The 19219-nt window shown below is 40.7% G+C and overlaps 1 protein-coding gene across 8 annotated transcripts in view; it reads left to right on the top strand.

Annotated features, from left to right (window-relative positions):
- FMNL2 (formin like 2) overlaps window positions 1-19219 on the top strand; it is a 318758-nt gene that overhangs the window by 222107 nt on the left and 77432 nt on the right. For all 8 annotated transcript variants that reach the window (XR_004969607.1, XM_036320780.1, XM_036320775.1 and 5 more), the window contains exons 5-6: window positions 6839-6922; window positions 10105-10257. Coding sequence is in view for 7 of the 8 variants with exons in the window: in XM_036320780.1 (XP_036176673.1) it covers window positions 6839-6922; window positions 10105-10257 (237 nt within the window). In the remaining variant the exon portion in view is untranslated. The remainder of the gene's footprint in view (window positions 1-6838; window positions 6923-10104; window positions 10258-19219) is intronic.

Here is a 19219-nt window from a genome sequence, read left to right as displayed (position 1 = left end):
ATGAGAAAGCTGAGTGAGCTATTAAGTATCTTGCTCAAGTCCACACAACTTAGAAGCACTGAGGTTCGAACCTAGATATGTCCAAAGCCTGTCATAAAGCCAACAGTTCTCAATTTCTTTTTAATTTTAGGACTCCTTACTCTCTTAAATTATTTTTGTGGGTTTTATCTATTAAATGTTCTCCATATTGGAAATTTAAACAGATACATTTTAAATATGCTTCTTTAATAAAATTTAATATTTATTAAATATTTAATAACTGTAAATATATAAATACAAAATAAGAAACATAATATAGCACAAATAACATATTTCATAAAAACTATTTTCCAAAGCAAAAAAAAAAAAAAAAAAATATTGGTGACAAGAGTGGCCCTAATTTACATTTAACATCTCTTTAATGGTTCGTGAGTAGAAGGCAGCTGCATTCTCATACCTTGCATTCAGTGTGTTGTGCTATGTTGCTTTGGTTGATGTATATGAAGAAAACCTGGCCTTACACAGATACTCACCTGTCACCATATGTAGCCATTTCAGTATTATTGACTGTAGTCACTGTGCTGTATTTTATACTCCTGTGACTGTTTTGTAACTACCAATCTCTACTTTTCAATCCCTTCACCTTATTCACCAAACCTCCCAGCCCCCTTCCCCTCTGGCAACCATCAATCTGTTTTCTGAGTCTATGAGTCTGTTTCTGTTTGGTTTGTCCACTTATATTGTTCTTTGGATTCCACATATAAGTGAAATCTTTCTCTGACTGACTTATTTCACCAGTAATACCCTCTGGGTTCATCCATGCAGTCGCAAATGATAAGATTTCATTCTTCTTTTGTGGCTGAGTAATATTCCATTGTATATCTAGACCACAGCTTTTTTTTTTTTTTTTTTTTCTAAATCTGTCTACTGATGGGCACTTGGGTTGCTTTCACATCTTGGCTATTGTAAATTATGCTGCATTAAACATAGGGGTACATATATTTATTTGAGTTAATGTTTTGGGTTTCTTTGGATTTATACCCATAAATGGAATTGCCGGGTCATAAGGTAGTTCCATTTTTAGTTTTTTTGAGGAACCTCCATACTGTGTTCCATAGTGGCTGCACCAGTCTGCATTCTCACCAGCAGTGCAGCAGGGTTTCCTTTTTTTTAAATTTTTTTATCTTTATTGTTGGAAGTATATTACATATGGGCCCTACTCCCCCACTCCCACCCTCACTGAACTCTTCTAGTCCACCCCATAGGAAGAGTTTTTAAATAACTTTTTCTGATAACTGTGGATGTTCTTCTTTGATATTACACAAAAATTCAAGAAATGGCAGTTTCTTAAAGTTACCTGCAATGTGAAATCTGAAACTAAACCAATGAGTTTTTGTGCTCTGTTGTACTAAAGTCTATTTACTGTCTTGCACTTGAATGCGTCTCTTTACCCATTAGTAATTGTTTAACATCATGAATTGGTTATTTGGAAAATATTGTGTCATTGATCACCTGAACATTGACACGCTTTATTCTGCATTATAAAAACAGCTGCACTTGTTAGTAGTCACCGGTCTCACCGGAGTATTCTTGAAGGACTGAGGAGCTGTCAAGCTCATGGTGGTGAATACCAGTGCTCCAAATTTCTAACGTTTTTTGGTTTGAAAGCTCAAATTTTATCATCGACAACAACTACCATCAGTTGGTTTCCTCAACATGACAGGCTCACTTCATCCACTTTTGAGAATATGTATGCCAAGTGCCCAAGGCAGAATAGCCATAGTCTGTCAGTCATTTTACATTTCATGTAAAAAAGTGGTGGTTGGGTTTGCAACTCAAACATCTGCCCGAGCGCTTTCCCTCAAGACAATAGCGGCATTGGGGTAGGCAGCAGAAGTGCCTAACGCGAGCTTCCCATTTTGCCACACAGAAAAGTCAAGATGTATATAGAAGAGAGAAGCTTTAAATGTGATCAAGAATTGTTATTGCCTCCCTACGGGCAGCTTTAAGTGAAGCTAACTTTTATCCTCCCAAGGGCATGGGATGAAGAATAAAATAAGTAGGTGCATTCTTTAGTGGCAGCAGTGGGTTTTATCTATTAAATGTTCTCCCATTTCTTTCTCTCACCACACTTCTTTCTTTTTTAAAATATATTTTTTATTGATTTCAGAGAGGAGGAGAGAGGGAGGAGAGATAGAAACATCAGTAATGGGAGAGAATAATTGATTGGCTGCCTCCTACATGCCCCACACTGGGGATCGAGCCTGCAACCCGGGCATGTGCCCTGACTGGGAATTGAACTGTGACCTCCAGGTTTATAGTTCGATGCTCAACCAGTGACCCACGTCGGCCGGGCCACCCACATTTCTTTTGTACCATCAGTACAAATGTCAGCATGGTGACAAAAATAACTACTTTCTTAATATTTGTATGAAAACACTTGTAACTCCACAAACCCCTGGGAGGGTCTCAGGGACCCCTAGTGGTGTGTGGGCTATACTTTGAGAACCAATTTGTGACACTGTCTCCTAGATTTGGTAGCTAATGATGAATCTGGGTGATGCTACTCAATCTCTCTCTCTCTCTCTCTCTCTCTCTCTCTCTCTCTCTCTCTCTCTCATGATTTTTTTAGCCACTGCAGTTCACCATGCCTGTGGGGAACCTTTTCTTGCCAAGGGCCATTTGGATATTTATAGCATCATTTGCAAGCTATACAAAGTTATCAACTTAAAAATTAGCCTGCTATATTTGGTCAAACGTTTAATTAACTCACCCCTAATGCCTTGGCAGGGCCAGACCAAATGATTTCACGGGCCTTATGTGGCCCACAGGCTGGAGACTAACAAAGGGAGTTCATGCTTTGTCCCTTTATCTTGTGTCTCTAGCTGAGAATAATGAGGTTTAAGATTTGGCGGGGTAGAGAGAAAACAGCAATTCGGAAATGAAGCTTTGACCTGTCGACAATAAAACAGTAGCTACTGGCACCTGCACTTAGATCTCGTCCTTGAAGAAGGTTTTTTCTGGAGCTATTTTTCTTGTCCACGTCTCTTCTGGCTCCTGAGCAGCTGATTGGAAATTTGCCTAATTCACTTTTACAGCATGTAATTACAGTGAATCTGTGAGGTGCTTAGTACGTGATGCGTGCTATCAGAGTCAAAAATAATTCTGCTTTCCAAAACCTATCATTACCCAATTTGAAACTGTTTGCCTATTGGTAATATATAAAACAAAATGTGTATAGCATGCACAGAGGTGAAAATGGAAATTGACTACAGGAACTCAATATTTATGCTATTTCATTGCATGATTATATACATAAATCTGCAGAATGGGGCATCCTTTTTTTATGTCTTTAGCTTCAAGATACTGCTTGAAAGTTGCCCTTTTTTTATGTTTGCCTTTTTTCTTTACGTCTTCTTTCATTTCCACAGAAGTTCACTCTCACCTGTGTTTTCTTCTGTTCAGAATATCCCCAGTGTGGAAGGGACAGGGATTGAGAGGGGAAAAGTGAAGGCTGTTTATAGCCTTTTTTTGCTGAAATGAGTTTACTGACCTGATATCATTTGACTAATGGGGTAAGATAATCAACCATGATATACTTTTATTTCGTAAATCACCTCGGGGTGCCTGGGCCAGATCAAAGGCCCAGGGAAGATCTTGCAGCTTAGAAAGAGGTTGTCCACATGAAATGAAATCTCTGAGGCGGGACATGAGCAGGAACTGAGCAGCTGGCACCTGCCTTTCAACTTGGAAGTTGTTTTTAAGGCACTTTTGCTCAAAGTCATCAAGTGGGAGTGGAGGTATTGATAAGAACATTGGATTGAAGTAAGGGAAGCTAATTAATAGTCTGTCCTTACATCAGACTGTATGCATATTAGTATTTTGAGTCAAGAGAATTGAAGCTCTGGCTGTGCTTGGCTATTTCCTACCTTCTTTCCTTTCTTCCTCTCTCTCTTCCTTCCTTTTTTTTAAAATTCATTATCTCTGAGTCATTTGCCTCCTATCCAGTTTGTGGCTGAACGTTTTTTCCATTTTTTTCTTTCTTCAAACTATAAGGGGAAGTTTATTTAAGGTCACAGAGGTAGAAGAAGTGAGCCATCGAAGAAATGGGCTCAGGAGACAAGCTACACGGGCGAAAGAAGGGCCCTTGGAGCTTAGGAGAAAGAGGGAGGCAAGGAAACCACTGCTGGGGGATGGGGAAGGGGAATTGGCGGGGGGGGCGGTGGTGCGGGGGAGAGTACTGCTCCTTTTAGAGAGAGGCACTGGGTTCTTGTCTTGAGAGTATTTATCTGGAGGGTGCAGGGGAGGATCCCAATAGAATATTCATCAACTTTCCAGGTGTGCCCTTTCAGGGTCATGGTCTCCACTGATTGGTTGGTCATTAATCAATGCAGCTGGTCCTGTTGCCAGCCCTGGCCTCGCTTGTCTGTTTCGCTGCTTTTCTGGGCCTGGAGCTGAAGCACAACTGAGGCCTAGATGTATGTGATGTGGATCAGAACCTCACCGTCCTGGAGGGTCCGAGCTGCATGACCAGCAATATGAAAGATCAGGGGGTCTGGGGACAAGGTCCTTGTTTTCCCAGCTTTGTCTGACGCTAGGCTTTCCGCCTGCATGGCCTTCTGTACCTACCTGCTCGCCCTTGCTCTGCTCATGTCTGTCTAACTGTGCAGCTGAAGTTTCAAGTGAGATGGCTATGACAGTGGTTGAGGCCATCACAGGTCCTCAGAGCGTCCTGGACCAGCTCTACTCTTTTAGAGTCTGTGTCTGGAAAATCAACCAGAAGGACCTATGTATGTGGCTGTTTTTCTCAGCTCCTACATTCGAGTATTCCCCGTGGCCACTGAGGATATGGAGAGCCGAGACTGCCCTGGAAAACCTGGGCCCGTTGGTGACATTTCCTGTACGAAGATGACCCCCGTGCCCAGCTCTGGGGCTCCCTGCTGTGACCCACCCCGAGGGCCCGTTCAGATGGTGCCGTCAGAGCCCGTAGGTCAGACCATCGGAGAGGCCTGAGAGCAGCCGAGGGGTTTGTAGCTAGTCATCCGGTTCTCATAGTGACTTTTAGCCTTTCTTTAGTCTCCTGCCAGTTGTAAAAAGAAAAAAATTCTGTACTATTTCCAAGATTCTAATTATCGGTGCTTAAAAAATCCACTCTCTCCTAAGGCCTAGTTGTGTAGGGACCAATTAAAATAAATCAGATGAAAATAAGTATCTAGTAGCAGATGCCGTGAGGTTGTGTGTGCAGTGGTTTTGGAATGAAACTTCGGCCCTGACCAGCATCTGGCCCTGTTAGTTTGGGTGAGCTCCCGTAGCAGAGCCACTTTGTGGGGCCCAGTGGTGGTATGTTTCCTTGCCAGGGTTGCCACGCCAGGTCTCTTGAAAATTAAATGTTATTTGCTTGCGTGGGGCTATGTTAAATGCATACATTTTGTGATAGTCTGCCCGAGGCTGTTGGGGGAAATCTGAGGCCAGTGTTTTTTCCCCCCACCTTGCTGTCTGTCTCCTGGAACCACCTACAGACATGAGTTTACATCCTGGAGGTGGAGGGACATAAAAGGAAGAATGGCCCAGCCAGCATGGCTCAGTGGTTGAGCATCAACCTATGAACCAGGAGGTCACAGTCAGGGCACATGCCCGGGTTGCGGGCTCAATCCCCAGTAGGGGCGTGCAGGAGGCAGCCGATCAATGATTCGCTCTCATCATTGCTGTTTCTATCTCTCTGTTCCTCTCCCTTCCTCTAAAACCAATTAAAAAGAAAACTTTTTTTTAAGGAAGAATGAACTGTGAGGATAAAACAAAAACAAAGAAAATACCCTCCAAAAAACAAAAATAAAAAGCAGGCATCCTGATTCCAGATTTTTTTTTTCTTCCTTTAAGACAGAGACCTCAAGGGGTTGCTCATCCTTAAGGACATGGAAGAGTCAGCCATTTTGAAATGTCCTTGGCAGATGTACCTTGTTTCACGTGTGAGACAGTAGCAGATATTATTTGTTGGAGTTTCCAATCTAGTGAAGGCTTAATGGGGTGTCCCATGTTTTCTGATGATGGACGCCCTGGGGAACCCTGTAAGGTGGGGTAACAACTGTTTATCTCCAGTACCTAAGAGTTCTGTTAGACTAGCCTACTTCATCTCTTGGAATGATTATGACAAATGAATAAAAATTTGTAAAAGAAAACCAGTGAACTGCTTTCAAACCCACCACTCAAATGCAAGGTGGTCCTATTTTCAAAAGAATTTTTGAAAAACATGGTATTTGTCACGTCTCAACTCTGATGATGGTATGCGGTGTCTGCAACTTCTTGAAAGGTTTTAACATTCGTGGAAAAAGTTAAGCAAATCATCCCTATCGAATTTCCAGAAGCCCATAAACACTGGTCTCTCATTGGCTGGTTGAGCGTTTTCTGCAGCTTCATGTGCCAAGAAAAGAGTTGAATGTGGATTTGGACTCGCGCCTGGATTTCAGTGGTTATGTCGTCATGTCCCCCGTCTGCCTCCCTCCCCGTGCAGTCTTGGCTCCTGTAGCAAGCAGGCTGAGGATCAGTTATGGTGGAAAAAGTACATTTAGCAAGTGCCTTTTTTAAGCAAGTTTCTTAGGGGTTATCTTAAGTCTCTTAAGCAGTAAAATTCAAAGAAGGCGCACATACGCCTTTGGCCCCCTATTCTTGCACATTGAAATGTTGCGGTTTTCTTAGTTGGTCTATCTGAAAGCTCCTACCTGGTGTGATAGAGTCCAGGCTTCCTTAGTACCGATTTCCTTTCAGGCAATAAGTGTTTGTGGTGGAAAAACAAAAGTTTTCACCGTGGCCTTTTGTGGCAGAGCATGTGACAAATCTCCCCCATAATTTTTTCCCCCAACAGATGGGTCAGAGAGTTTTTGAATGAAGAAAACAAAGGCCTCGATGTCCTGGTGGAGTATCTGTCGTTTGCACAGTATGCGGTAACGTAAGTAAAACTTGGCTTGTTTCTTTGGCATTTTATGTGGTCGCAGAAGATGCAGCTCAGTGGTACAGTTACACCCTGCACTGCCCGGGAAACCAGAAGCAGATGTGCTATGGTCTAAGGAGGCTTGTTTCTACTCAAACTGCTAAAAGCAAATCCCATAATTGTTATTAGAAATGCTTTTAAGGCAGAAGTAAAACAGCGGAGTAAAAATTACCCTTGAAGAGTCCTTATTTTAAACAGAACTACTTGTTTAGTGCTCAAGTCACATATATCCATAAGGTAGAATGCTCCAGCACTTACTGAGAGAGGTGTATGATATATTGTTGAGTAAAGCAGGATACAGAAGAGTGACTCCCTTTTTATTTTAAAAAATTACATATATATGTGTATTTGCATGTGCTAGTAAATACAGAAATAAATAGCAGACTGAAAGTGGTGACCAAGAGGCTTGCCCTTTTTACTTTTATGTATTTGTATTGACTTACCTTTCATAAAGGTGAAGGGGACAAAGTTGGAGCAAAGCAGAAAAAAAGTAACTTATTTAACCTAGTTTTTGTTAATTCATAAACTTTTCTTATTCACTTCACTTGTGGAAAGATTTATAACAGGAATGAAAAGTACATTTCAATGAGATATTCTGTTCTCCACATTTCCTCCTTTATTTATTTTTCCCCTTTATTAAGATATTACAAATGTGTCCTTATCCTCCCAATGTCCCCTCATCCCCCCAATCCTACCCTTACCCTCACTCCCACCCCCTGTTGTCCACATCCATCGCTTATGCTTATATGCATGCATACAAGTCCTTTGGTTGACCTTTCCCCCTCACCCTCACCCTCCCCTACCTTCCCTCTGAGTTTTGAGCATCTGATTGATGCTTCTCTGTCTCTATATTTCCTCCTTTAATCAAAAAGTATTTCTGCATCCACAGATATGCTCTCACACATATTGTATTTTTAATTTACTGGAGGATATTATGGCTCAGGTGATATTCTCCCCCCCCCCCGCCCCCATTCTTCTTTTAAAAGCAATCACTTGTTTTTTAATATTGCCTCACTCCAATAAAATCTTAAGACCTAACCAGATGCTGTTTTATCTTATTATCCTCATCACTTCCTTGAGAATTTGTGAGGAGAAAGCTATAATTATTCCTACCTTATTGATGCAGAAACTAAAGAATTAACTGAAACTGGCTTGATGAGTTTCAGCTTTGATAAGTTTTATATATGGAATAGAGTAAGAAAAACCAAAACACAGGTGCTTATCTTCCTGAGAAAGTGTCCTCTGAAATAAAATCTTAGTTTTTATAGAATACTCTCCCAAAGGTTGTTTCTTATCTCCCACTATATCAAAACTGCTAATCTCCTTTTGCACTTCATATCATATGACAAACCAATAATAGTACTCTGTTGCATATTTTATAATCTGTAAGATTATTTGTGGAATTAAGGAAGGGCTACGAAACATCAGGAATAATGAAAAGAATGGTATGCTTTGTGCTATATGTTTTCTGTAATTAACCTTTTATCTAATCACAGTAGAGCTTTGGAACCAGCTTTTCCAAATGTATGCCTACAAAAAACCCATGGGAAAAGACTATGCCACCATGAGGGAATTCTTCCCGTCTATGGCAGAAGATCAAACCCAACAAAAGATCAGAACTCAGAGCTTTTGCTTCCCAATCTTTTTTTTTTTTTGCATTGGCTTCACATTTTTGCTGATTAGTTTTGATTTTCTTTTGCATTAATTAGATAACAAATTATATAGAAACACATAATTTCTGTTCTTTCTTGAAACGAACGGGCTGGAAAATTTCTTGCTATTCCTTGGCATGTGACAACTTCCTAGCCCACGAATGTGAAACAGCGGGCTCAGGCTCCATCCCTAAAGCACAAGCTTTCACCACGGTGGTTCCTTTTTCTGCTGTGTGAGAGTTGGGGACCAGCCGAAAGGAACATGAGAGCTGGACAGCTGAATGGCATGGGGGCTGCAGAGAGATGTGGCGAGAGTGGGGCACACTTGAGTGACCTTGGAATGTCCCCTCGGCTTACCTTCTCCTATCTCAATTATAGACTTCTATTTTTAGTACTCAAGGATCTATTCGATTACACAGCTTCCACCTCTTTTCTGTTCAGCACTGTTTCCTGAATCCTAAGGCATGACAGAATTGTCAGACGAATTCAATGCCATTATATACCAGTCTGTGACATCTGGATTAATATTAAATAGATGGAGAACATCACCTGGTTTACAGATGACTGTTCTAACCAAATATTTTATTTTGGCCATCATACTTTTTATAAAAGTCATACTTTTTCGTAAAAAGTCATACTCATTATTTCCAATATGTATTGGTGCTGTCTCTTCTGTGATAGCCTTCAAGATCTTCCAGATGATATTAATTATAGTTGCCTTCTGTTTATTCTCTATCGGGTCAGGTAGAACTATGGGTAGAAACAGTTGATAAAATACTTTTTGGGGGAGCGCAGAGCTTCTGACTTTGGGAGGGGAAAATACATAGAACTCAAAGGTCTGTCTGTTTAGAAATGCTGCCCCTAAAATTATACAAGACCGAGTGCCTTAACTTGCCATTTATTCTAACATGGTTAACATGAGTAATAACCTCAAAAATGTCAGAGAAACAACAGTCCTACTTTAAAGAGCACCACATTGGGAAGCTATTCCAAAATCAAAGCAAATTCATACGTTTGCGAGTAATGTATCACATATGGTTGGAAAAGCACACTTGCCAACACACCAGGAGAAAATGCGCAGTGAAAATTGATGGGTAGGAATAAATTAGTATAAGCCTAACATATTGACGTGTTAAAGCAAAATGAAGACATCTGTACGATTCCACCCTCCCCCACCTCCCATCTGAGCAATGTTGGCAATTGGTAAGCTAGCAAACTTTATCGTAAAATGCAGATACGTCACTATTTAAGTTTCGCTGTTGTTCATCTACTTTGCCTGGCCCAGTATTTGTCATTCTGTATTTTTGAAGCTACCATGGAGTCCATGGATATTTTTTGTACTTCCCTTTTAGTTTTTGTTTGTTTGTTTGCAAAGACTACCCAAATTAAGGTGCAGACATACAAAAGGAAGGAGCAAGTTATGCACATCCAGGTGTTTGTGTAAATGTGAATCTCTCAGTCTCTCCTGGCATTTCTCTTTTGTTTCAGGTTTGACTTTGAAAGCGTGGAAAGCACCGTGGAGAGCTCGGTGGACAAATCAAAGCCCTGGAGCAGGTCCATCGAGGACCTGCACCGAGGCAGCAACCTGCCCTCCCCCGTGGGCAACAGTGTGTCCCGCTCCGGAAGGCATTCTGCACTGCGGTGAGTTTCTTTAACCAGGAGGGAGGCACAGGTGGCAGGATCCACAGGGACAGCCGGGCCCCTCGCGTCTGCGATGACCCTGGGCCACGGATTGCTGTATCTTGCCACATGGCACTTCCATTTCCAGTCATTTCAAAATGCAAGTTTCTTTGCGAGTTCCTGGGGTCATCCCTGGGGCCATGCTCTGTAGCATTAAGCAGCTTTCAGGAAACACCATTCCTTCATTCAGCACAAAGAGTAAGTTCTGCTGCCATAGGGAACAACAACAGGAGTCTGCACAGGCACATGCTTTTCTGGAACCAGGGAGATGCTGATGTCGTGATTGAGGCTCTGTTTTCTGGGTAGAGGCAGCACATTGAGATATGAGAATTTCCAGAACACCTTGTTGATGTTTGTACCCTGCTGCCCCCCTCCCCTCCTCCAGTGGTAGCTCAGGTGAGTGTTCTGTGAGGTGTGTTCTTAGTCATAGGCATGGAATGCTGTAGTGGTCACTTCTATTAATGAGATGCCTTTAAGCATGTTTCTTTGGTCACCTGTCAATCTTCTGTTTCCTTCTAAGGATTCCTTTTCTAGTCTCTCCTGGCTGAAATACCACCATGTTAAGGGAGGGTGGGTGCCAACCACTTGTATCACTAATGGGCATAATATCACTGAATTGTTCATCCACTCATTATGAATGAACAGTCATTCATGCACTGAAGAATATTTTTGAGCTGCTATAATTTGCCAAGCACTGTACTTAGAGTTTCTGTCCATGGGTGTGTCAGTCAATACTGCCTGCCAAGACAGAGACATCCCGATTCAGAAAGGTTTTTTATGTTCCAGGAGTTTAATACAAATTTTTATTAGGAAGTCCCACATTCCCAAACGTTGCTTACGCTTTGTATCTTGAAGAGTTTATCTCACTTATTTCAGGCTTGACCTGGAAGGTGGATTTTGTTCCTGTCAGTGTTTAAGGTCACCGTGGGTACCGGGTCATTGCAGTCGAGTCCACCTGTCCAGGTGCAGCCAACGAATGTGGGACTTTCAGGCTTTCCATATCTGGTAGCCTTTTAATTACTTCTCGTCCCTTTGACTTGGGTTTTGGTCGTGGGAAGTTAAAGTCTCTAATGAAATTCAGTTCTGCCGAAGGACTTGATGTTTGAATATGATGCTTCCAATCAACCTTTCAGATTTTTTTTTGGTTTGGAAATGCCAAAAATATTAATGGGTTTTAGAATAATTCAATAATAATGAAGAGCAGTGTTTTAATTCATCTCATGGTATTTGCATTAGGCCAAGAGCTCTATAACCTGCTAGTCTGCATCAACTTTACATGTAGACAAGGACATATGTGGGCCAATTTGGAAGCTGAAGAAAGGCCAGTTGTGCCTAAAGAATTCCCTCAGCACTTTGGTACTTGAATGGAAATTCTTACCATTAGTATAGTTATAACTAGTATATGTAAGGGATCTAATGCACAAACTAGATGTTAATTTGCTTTTCCATAATTTCTTACCTAGAAAGGATCATTTATTGGCTAGTTCTACCCTAACAAGGACTCATTTCTTGATTAATAATTCATTATGCCTGCTTTTGAATGATTAAAGACTGTTTGGGGAGCTCATGTTGTTTCTAGTAAGGTCAGGAAAATGTGGGAAACACCCCAGGTCCAAGGAGAGTTGTAATCCTGGCGCCTGGAAGGCATGGTACAGGGACATCAATTTCTGATTTACTTCATGGTTGGCTCCAGGTAGATCCTGCTAGAATTCACTTTAAAATGGAAAAACAGACCAAAAATATAGAGAGATGGACATGATGGAAATACTTTTCTGAGGAACTCAGGAACTATGTGGCATTTCCGGTTGGCAGGTGTGCTTGAAGATGACCAACTAAGAAACCAACATCACCTTCTTCTGTCTGTGTTTGAACAGTTTCAGAGTCAGGAACAGAACAATGGAATTTCCTCCCCAGGTTCTAGTCACTCAAGAGAATCAGTGTGGCAGTAACTTTCATGAAACTTGTTGACCTGAAGCTTTGATTTTTGTTTTTAAACAATGCGTATCAATGATATTCCAGCTCTTGAGGTTCATGGATTTGTGCCTAGATTCTAATTTCGTATTTGGTCATTTGCTAGCATCTGTGATTTATAAAAACAGCAATCAGATGTACAGGCATATGGTACATGTTGCTTTTCATATACCCAAAGATTGTTTACATTTTTTTTCTCTTCCTCCTCCTTCCTCTCTCCCCTTTCTCGCTCTGATCCCCACATTTCCTTCACCTTTTGGCTTTCATTTAGTTGCTCTTCTTTTTCATTCCGCCATCACATTTCTGATTGTCTTCTCCTCCTCTACTTTGTCCTTTCTGTTCCTACTGTCTCCTCTTCTTCCGGTTCCATTCATCTCTTACACCACCACCAGACTGGTTTCTCTGCCTGAGTATCTTCAGTTCAAATGCCACCAGAGCTGCTTCTCTCCCTGTTGCCTCTGGAGCAGTTTCAGTTTACACACTGATGATGAGGCTTCAAACCGGAAAATCTCGTAAGTCGCAGGTGAAAATGACACCCAAGAGAGCTGGTAGTGCATGGTGGCAGGGTATTGCAACTGCCCTCCATGTTATAATATGATAACCTCATAGCTTAGCGCCCTCACCCAGTACTGGATGTGCCCACTGCCTTTTACACTTTGATACGCTGTTATCATATTATGAATTCTCATTTTAAGAATTTAAACCTTTAAAGTATGTTATATTTTTATTAATATTACAGGGGTGTTTTTTTTAAAGAAAGAAAAAGCATATTAATTCATTTTCTGTAGAGATGATTTATTCTGGTAGCTTTGTTTGATTAGAATATGTCTTCTATATCCAAAGCAGAATTCAGTTCTCTTATCCTGATCTCCAGATTATAATATAGATTGGTAAAAAGGGTTAGTTAAACTTGGAAGAAGAAATGAAATTTTAAGAAATTTAAAACACTATAAATGGGGCTTGGTTAAAGAAAAGAAAAACACTAATGTTGATGCACATTCTTCTCTCTGTATTCAGACTTTATTTTTTAACTATTTTAAGTGGATTATTAAACGTTTTATGGCATGACCTTCACCTTCAGTTATATCAACTATTCGATTCTGTATTGTCATAAATTTGTCAGCTTGGCCAGTAGTAAAAATGTTGATATTGATGCAGTAGAAACCTGGATTGTGTTGTTTTTTTAAATTCAGAGCCCAGTGTGCCTTCAGTTAAGATAGATTTCTGTTGATGTGACCACAGATCTAGCTAAATTAAATGATTTATATATGCACATATGTGCACGCTAGATTTTTGAAGACAGTGCATTAATTCAGATGCAGGAGGTGACAAACTAAGAGCCTGGAGGAAGGGGTCAGATTTAAACTTGGGGTGATGGCCAGAGCTGCTTCTCAGGGTGAGGAAAGGCTATTCCAGGTGGAGGTAAAGTGAAAGAGGATGAGATAAGCAGAATTCTTACATCAAAGGTCAGGCATGTTTGGGAAAGAGGGAAGAAACTGCCCCTTCTGGCTTTGTGGTGAGGGTGGAGGGCTGTCTAAGGAGAGGTTGGGTCATAGACATGCAAAGCTGGAAAGACCTAGGGGGTCACCCCGACTGACCTTTCACACTGTGGTGAGGAGACCAAGATCTGCATTTCCTTTAAGATATGAACTCCTATTAATATTTTTTCCTAAGATTCCCTAGAACAAAGTTTACTGTTTTCCTGAGATTATTAACTCAGTGGAATGGCATTTAATGAATAGTCATTGTCTGACTCTTACTGCCTATATACATAGTGGATTCATATTAAGAGATAGAGTTCAAGTTTATGTGCTGGTTTATACATTTTAATACAGTAATCTTATTCCTGGCAATGCTTTTTAGGGGAGTAATTTTTAAAAAATATGTTTTTATTGGTTTCAGAGAGGAAGAGAGAGGGAAAGAGAGATAGAAACATCAATGATGAGAGAGAACCATTGACTGGCTACCTCTTGCATGCCCCCCACTAGGGATCGAGTCCGCAACCTGAGCATGTGCCCTGACCAGGAATTGAACTGTGACCTCCTGGTTCACAGGTTGATGCTCAACCACTGAGCCAGGCCTGCTGAGCATAGGGGAGTAATTTTTTAAATTATTTTAAATGGGCCTGAAGATATAGATAGCTTTGTTCCAGTTTTATTGAGTGTCCACTGTGTGCCAGGCACTGTTCTAAGGGCCTCCTGTGATTTACTGTTCACGGTGCTCTGTGTGATAGCTACTGTTACTTTCCCCAGGAGGAAACCGAATCTTCTAGTGGTAAAAGCAACTTGTGTGGGATTAAACAGTAAGTAAACGAGGCAGGACTTGGATTAAGGTGGCCAGACTCCAACCCCCATGCTACATTATCCTGCCTGCTGATTTATAGGATGACCCCCCCCCCCCCGCCCCCGCCGTAAATATATTGTTTTCATATCAGGTGTCTGATGTCCCCTGCAGGAGGGGCTTTGGCTTCTTCCAAGAATAGAAGAATCCCATCTATTTCGATAGATGCCAACTTAAAGGAGAACAAACTACAAAGAAAAACGTATTTAAAATTATTCTCGTAGATAAGCTGTTAATCAAGATTTTCGTTAAAGAAAATGCTGTTAAAGTCTTTGGGAGGTAATCAAGGATTATTAGCCCCATTTACAGGTGAGGAAGAAAAAAGAAAAATGAGGGGACAGTCATTATAGGAAACACCCAAGTTTTATTTCTGAGGGGAGGAGAAATGTTGAAGACACTCCTTAACCTGATGAAAATCTGAGGTTGCAGAAAATGAAGTAACCATAAAATAAAGACTTTCTAAATTTTTCAGACTTTGCAAAAATAATCTGCAATTACAAACTTTCCATTTTACTTATTGGCACATTGTAAGCAAAAACAACTGAAAGTGTTCTGTGGTTGTGTGTCTGATTTTTGTATTTCTTTATTTGAAATTGTAAAAAGAGAAAAGTGTACTTGGGTTAAGAATGGACTTCCACGTTTTCAGATTGGAGTTTATCTTAATGGCCCTGCTAGTGAAAATGGTGACAGTTTTAATTATATATAGCTTATGGGAGCACCGTACCCAACAGATTTGTCCAGCATTTCCTACTATGAGTTTAACTTCACTTTTTTCTATCGTGTGTGTGTGTGTGTGTGTGTTCTGTTGTTGTTAATCCTCATCTGAGGATATTTTTTCCATTGATTTTTAGAGAAAGTAGAAGGGAGGGGGGGAGGATTTTGGGGAGGGGAGAGAGAAAAACATCAATGTGAGAGACACACATCAATTGGCTGCCTCCTGCACCTGCTCTGACTGGGGTCGAGGATTGAACCTGCAACTCAGGTACAGTATATGTGCCCTTGGTTGGGAATAGAACCTGAGACCCTGTGTTGTGCTGACTGACGCTGTAACCACTGACCCACACCAGCCAGGGCCACTTTATTGTATCTTTGATCCAGCAGAAAAACCAACTGAGAGAGGCTTTATGGAAATGGAAAAACAAGTCGCCTAACCAATGCATTGTTGGGGATCTGTCTCACAGATTCTCAGATCAGTGAGATGATAGGGTCCAGGATCCACCTCACATGTTGTGAGATAAACCCTTTGAGTGCCAACCAGTATCCTAGGAACTAAGCTAAAATTGCCAAGGCATTTTTGCTGATTTTACAGCAGTTCAGGAAAAAAATTATGAATCGCAAGTAAATGAAGTTACATATTCAGAAACTTAAGGAAACCTTTACTACATTGACATATTTAGCAATATCCTCATCACTAATAAAAGCAGACTTAGAGCTGGACACCATTTCGAAGCTTTGATAGCATTCCCGGCACTTTCGGCGAAAGACGGGAGGAGTGCAATCACGCTCCCTGGCACTCAAGGGGTTAAATTAGCAATTCCTGTAAAGAACCTGGCACAACAGTGAGTCATCAGTAAATGTTAACTATATAGGTTGAGGGAAACACTGAAGATGACTCAGCAGATTTCTATAGCTGTGGTCTGGTACTTTCATCAGCAAGATTTATTATATACTTAATATGCGTAGGGTACTCTGCCATGTGCTGAGGATACAGAAAGATACATTAAATAATATATTTGTGTATGATTCATGACTGATAAAGGACTTGTTCATACTTATTACTATATCTTCATAAAGTCTTTGGGAGGCAGTCAAGGATTATTAGCCCCCTTGACAGGTGAGGAAGCTGACGCTCGGGAAATTATCCATAGCTAGGAAGTGGCAAAGCCAGTATTTATAATCAAAGTCTTCTGATTTCTTCCACTTTGTCATAGTGTCTTCACGATTTGACTGAGAAAGGAGTGTAGATATGTTTGTGTGTGTTTGTGCACACACAAATGTCAAGCATCATATGAATATAACCAGAACTAATGATATGAAACTTTAGAGGCTAGCGTGAGCAGCAGGACCTATGGGAGATTCATGGTGTGGCTGGATATGAAGTACAGTGAGTAAGACTTGGGGTGTGACTAGGAAAGGGGAGGAGGAGGAAGGTGGTATGAGCAGTGGTTCATTTGGTAAGACTGCCTGGTTTGTTTAGGAAACAATGAATAGATGAGTCTGGCTGGAAGTAGTTTAGAGCCAGTTGACTTAATATTTTGAAAGCCAAGCTACTGAGCTGTCATTTTAGTTCAATGGTAATGATTTACTGAAGGTTTATTAGAAGAGGAGATAATTTGGGATAAACAGAAATATTTCTCTCTAAAGGTCACAAGAAATAGATGGCTTCATTACACACTTCACATAGGGATGCATCCTGATTAATTAGCCACTCGTAGCAAATTCCTTTGACAAAGGGAATATAATGAAAAACCAGAAAGTTAAGACCAGCAATGGCTCCCATTCATATGATGGAAGACTGTTCATTCACTACTCTATTCAAAAAACATGTACTGAGACCTTTTGATTTACGGCTTCTGTTCTAGATGTCATTTAGTCCTATAAGGGGGAATGAAGATGAACAGAAAATTTCAGTGACTTTAAAAAAGGTTCATTAGGAGTTTTGTGTACTTTTCTCTCTGTCTCTGTCTCCCTCCCTCCCTTTATTCCCACTTGAACTATCTGGATTCACCTCCTTAAGCTCTGTTTCTTTTGGCGATAGAAAAGTGCTCGACTCATTTTTTCCCCTTTAGCATCATAAATTTTATGTTTAAGTGATAGAAAAAAATATATCCAAGTGACGCCATGTCTGAAGGGTAAGAAAGACGAAACCTAAAATGCCAAATCTTGGTAGAGTGCTATTAACCCAGACTTTGGAACCGCAAGGGACTAGTACAGTTATGCCAAATTATGTGACAGAGCCAGTTGGCAGTGCATTCCAATTGGGTCGAACCCTTATTAGCTTTCAAGGTAGTTCTGATTACTATTCTTTATTTATAGGTAGATATTAGTTTGATATCTAAATAGTTAGATTGTTTGAAAGTACATTTTGTACGAGAAAATATATATAACTTTTCTTTTTCCTGGAGAAATGACAAATCTCACAAATGTTGGCATGGAAGCTTCACAGGAGATTTTTGAAATACCTTTTTGTTTTCCCCCCAGACTCTGAAAAAGCCTGGTTAGGTCAGCTCAGGAAATGTTCATTCAAGGTTCTGCAGTAACATGTTCTCTGTGGCTAATACAGGCTTAGAGGGAGAGGCAGACGCGTGCATAACGCACATCCAAGAAAATGTCCAGTGTGCTCTCTCTGCAGCTCACCTGCACCTTTTGCCTTCTCCCCCCAGGCATGCCTCCTTTGCCTTTTGTTCTCCAAAGCCTCGAGGGCCCTTCTTCTGCCTCCTTAACTTGTTTCCTGAGCCCACACAGCCCTGCTGGCTCACTTCTTCCACAGCTCACTTCTTCTACCTCTGTGACTTTCTAAATAAACTTTCACATGGAAAAAAAAGAAAAGAAAGAACATATCTAGATATGAGCATAAGTTACGACTTCAGATGTGTGATCAGACTTATTTCAAGGAATCGTTGGGTGAACAGCAGCTTCCATATTGGGGTTTACCGTTTGGTGCTTTGCAGATGTAGATCTCTGAACAAAATCCAGTGTTTGATCACTGCTAGCTTTTGCTCACGAGTAGTGGTCTTTTTCTTGCACTCCCAGAATGATCATAGACACAGTACTTTCTTATTCTTAAATTTATCATCATTGGCTTCTTAATGTATTGCTTTTACTTTTTAATATGATAAGAACACTTAACATGCGGTGTACTTTTTAAACAAATTTTCAAGTGTACCATACAGTACTGTTAACTATAGGCACACGTTTTACAGCAGATCTCTAGAATTTATTCACCTGGAATAATCAAACTTTATACCCTCCTCCCTCCCCCAGCCCTGACAACCACCATTCTATACTCTGCTTCTGTGAGTTTGACTATTTTACATCTCTCATATAAAAAGTTATACAGCATTTGTCCTTCTCTAATTGGGCCATTCCGCCACGGCCCTCAAGTTCATCCATGTTGCTGCATATTGCAGGATGTCCTTCTTTCTCGAGGCTGAATAATATGCCAGTGTGTGTATTTACCACATTTTCTTTATTTGTTCACGCGTCGATGGACATTTAGGTAGGTTATCTCTACATCTTGGCTCTCGTGAATAATGCTGCAATACACACAGGAGTGCAGATATGTCTTTGAGTATTTTTTTTGATAAATACTCAGAAGTGGGTCAGATCATAGCAATTCTATTTGTAATTTTTTTTAGGAACTTTCATATGTTGTTTTCCATAGTGGCTGTACCAATTTTTATTTCTAGCAACAGTGCACAAGAGTTCCCATTTTTCTACAATCTTATCAGCAGCACTAATCTTTTTTTCTTTTTGCAAGTGTCTATGGAGGTATGAGGTGTTATCTCGTGATTTTGATTTGAATTTTCCTGAGCATTAGTGATGAGCATCTTTTTATATATCTTTTGGCCATTTGTGTGTCTTTGGAAAAATTCTATCCAAGTCCTTTGCC

The sequence above is a fragment of the Myotis myotis genome, unplaced genomic scaffold (assembly GCF_014108235.1).
Source record: "Myotis myotis isolate mMyoMyo1 unplaced genomic scaffold, mMyoMyo1.p scaffold_m19_p_8, whole genome shotgun sequence".
Taxonomy (NCBI): domain Eukaryota; kingdom Metazoa; phylum Chordata; class Mammalia; order Chiroptera; family Vespertilionidae; genus Myotis; species Myotis myotis.
Note: the sequence above shows the minus strand (reverse complement) of the source record. Positions and strands in the feature narration are given on the sequence as shown.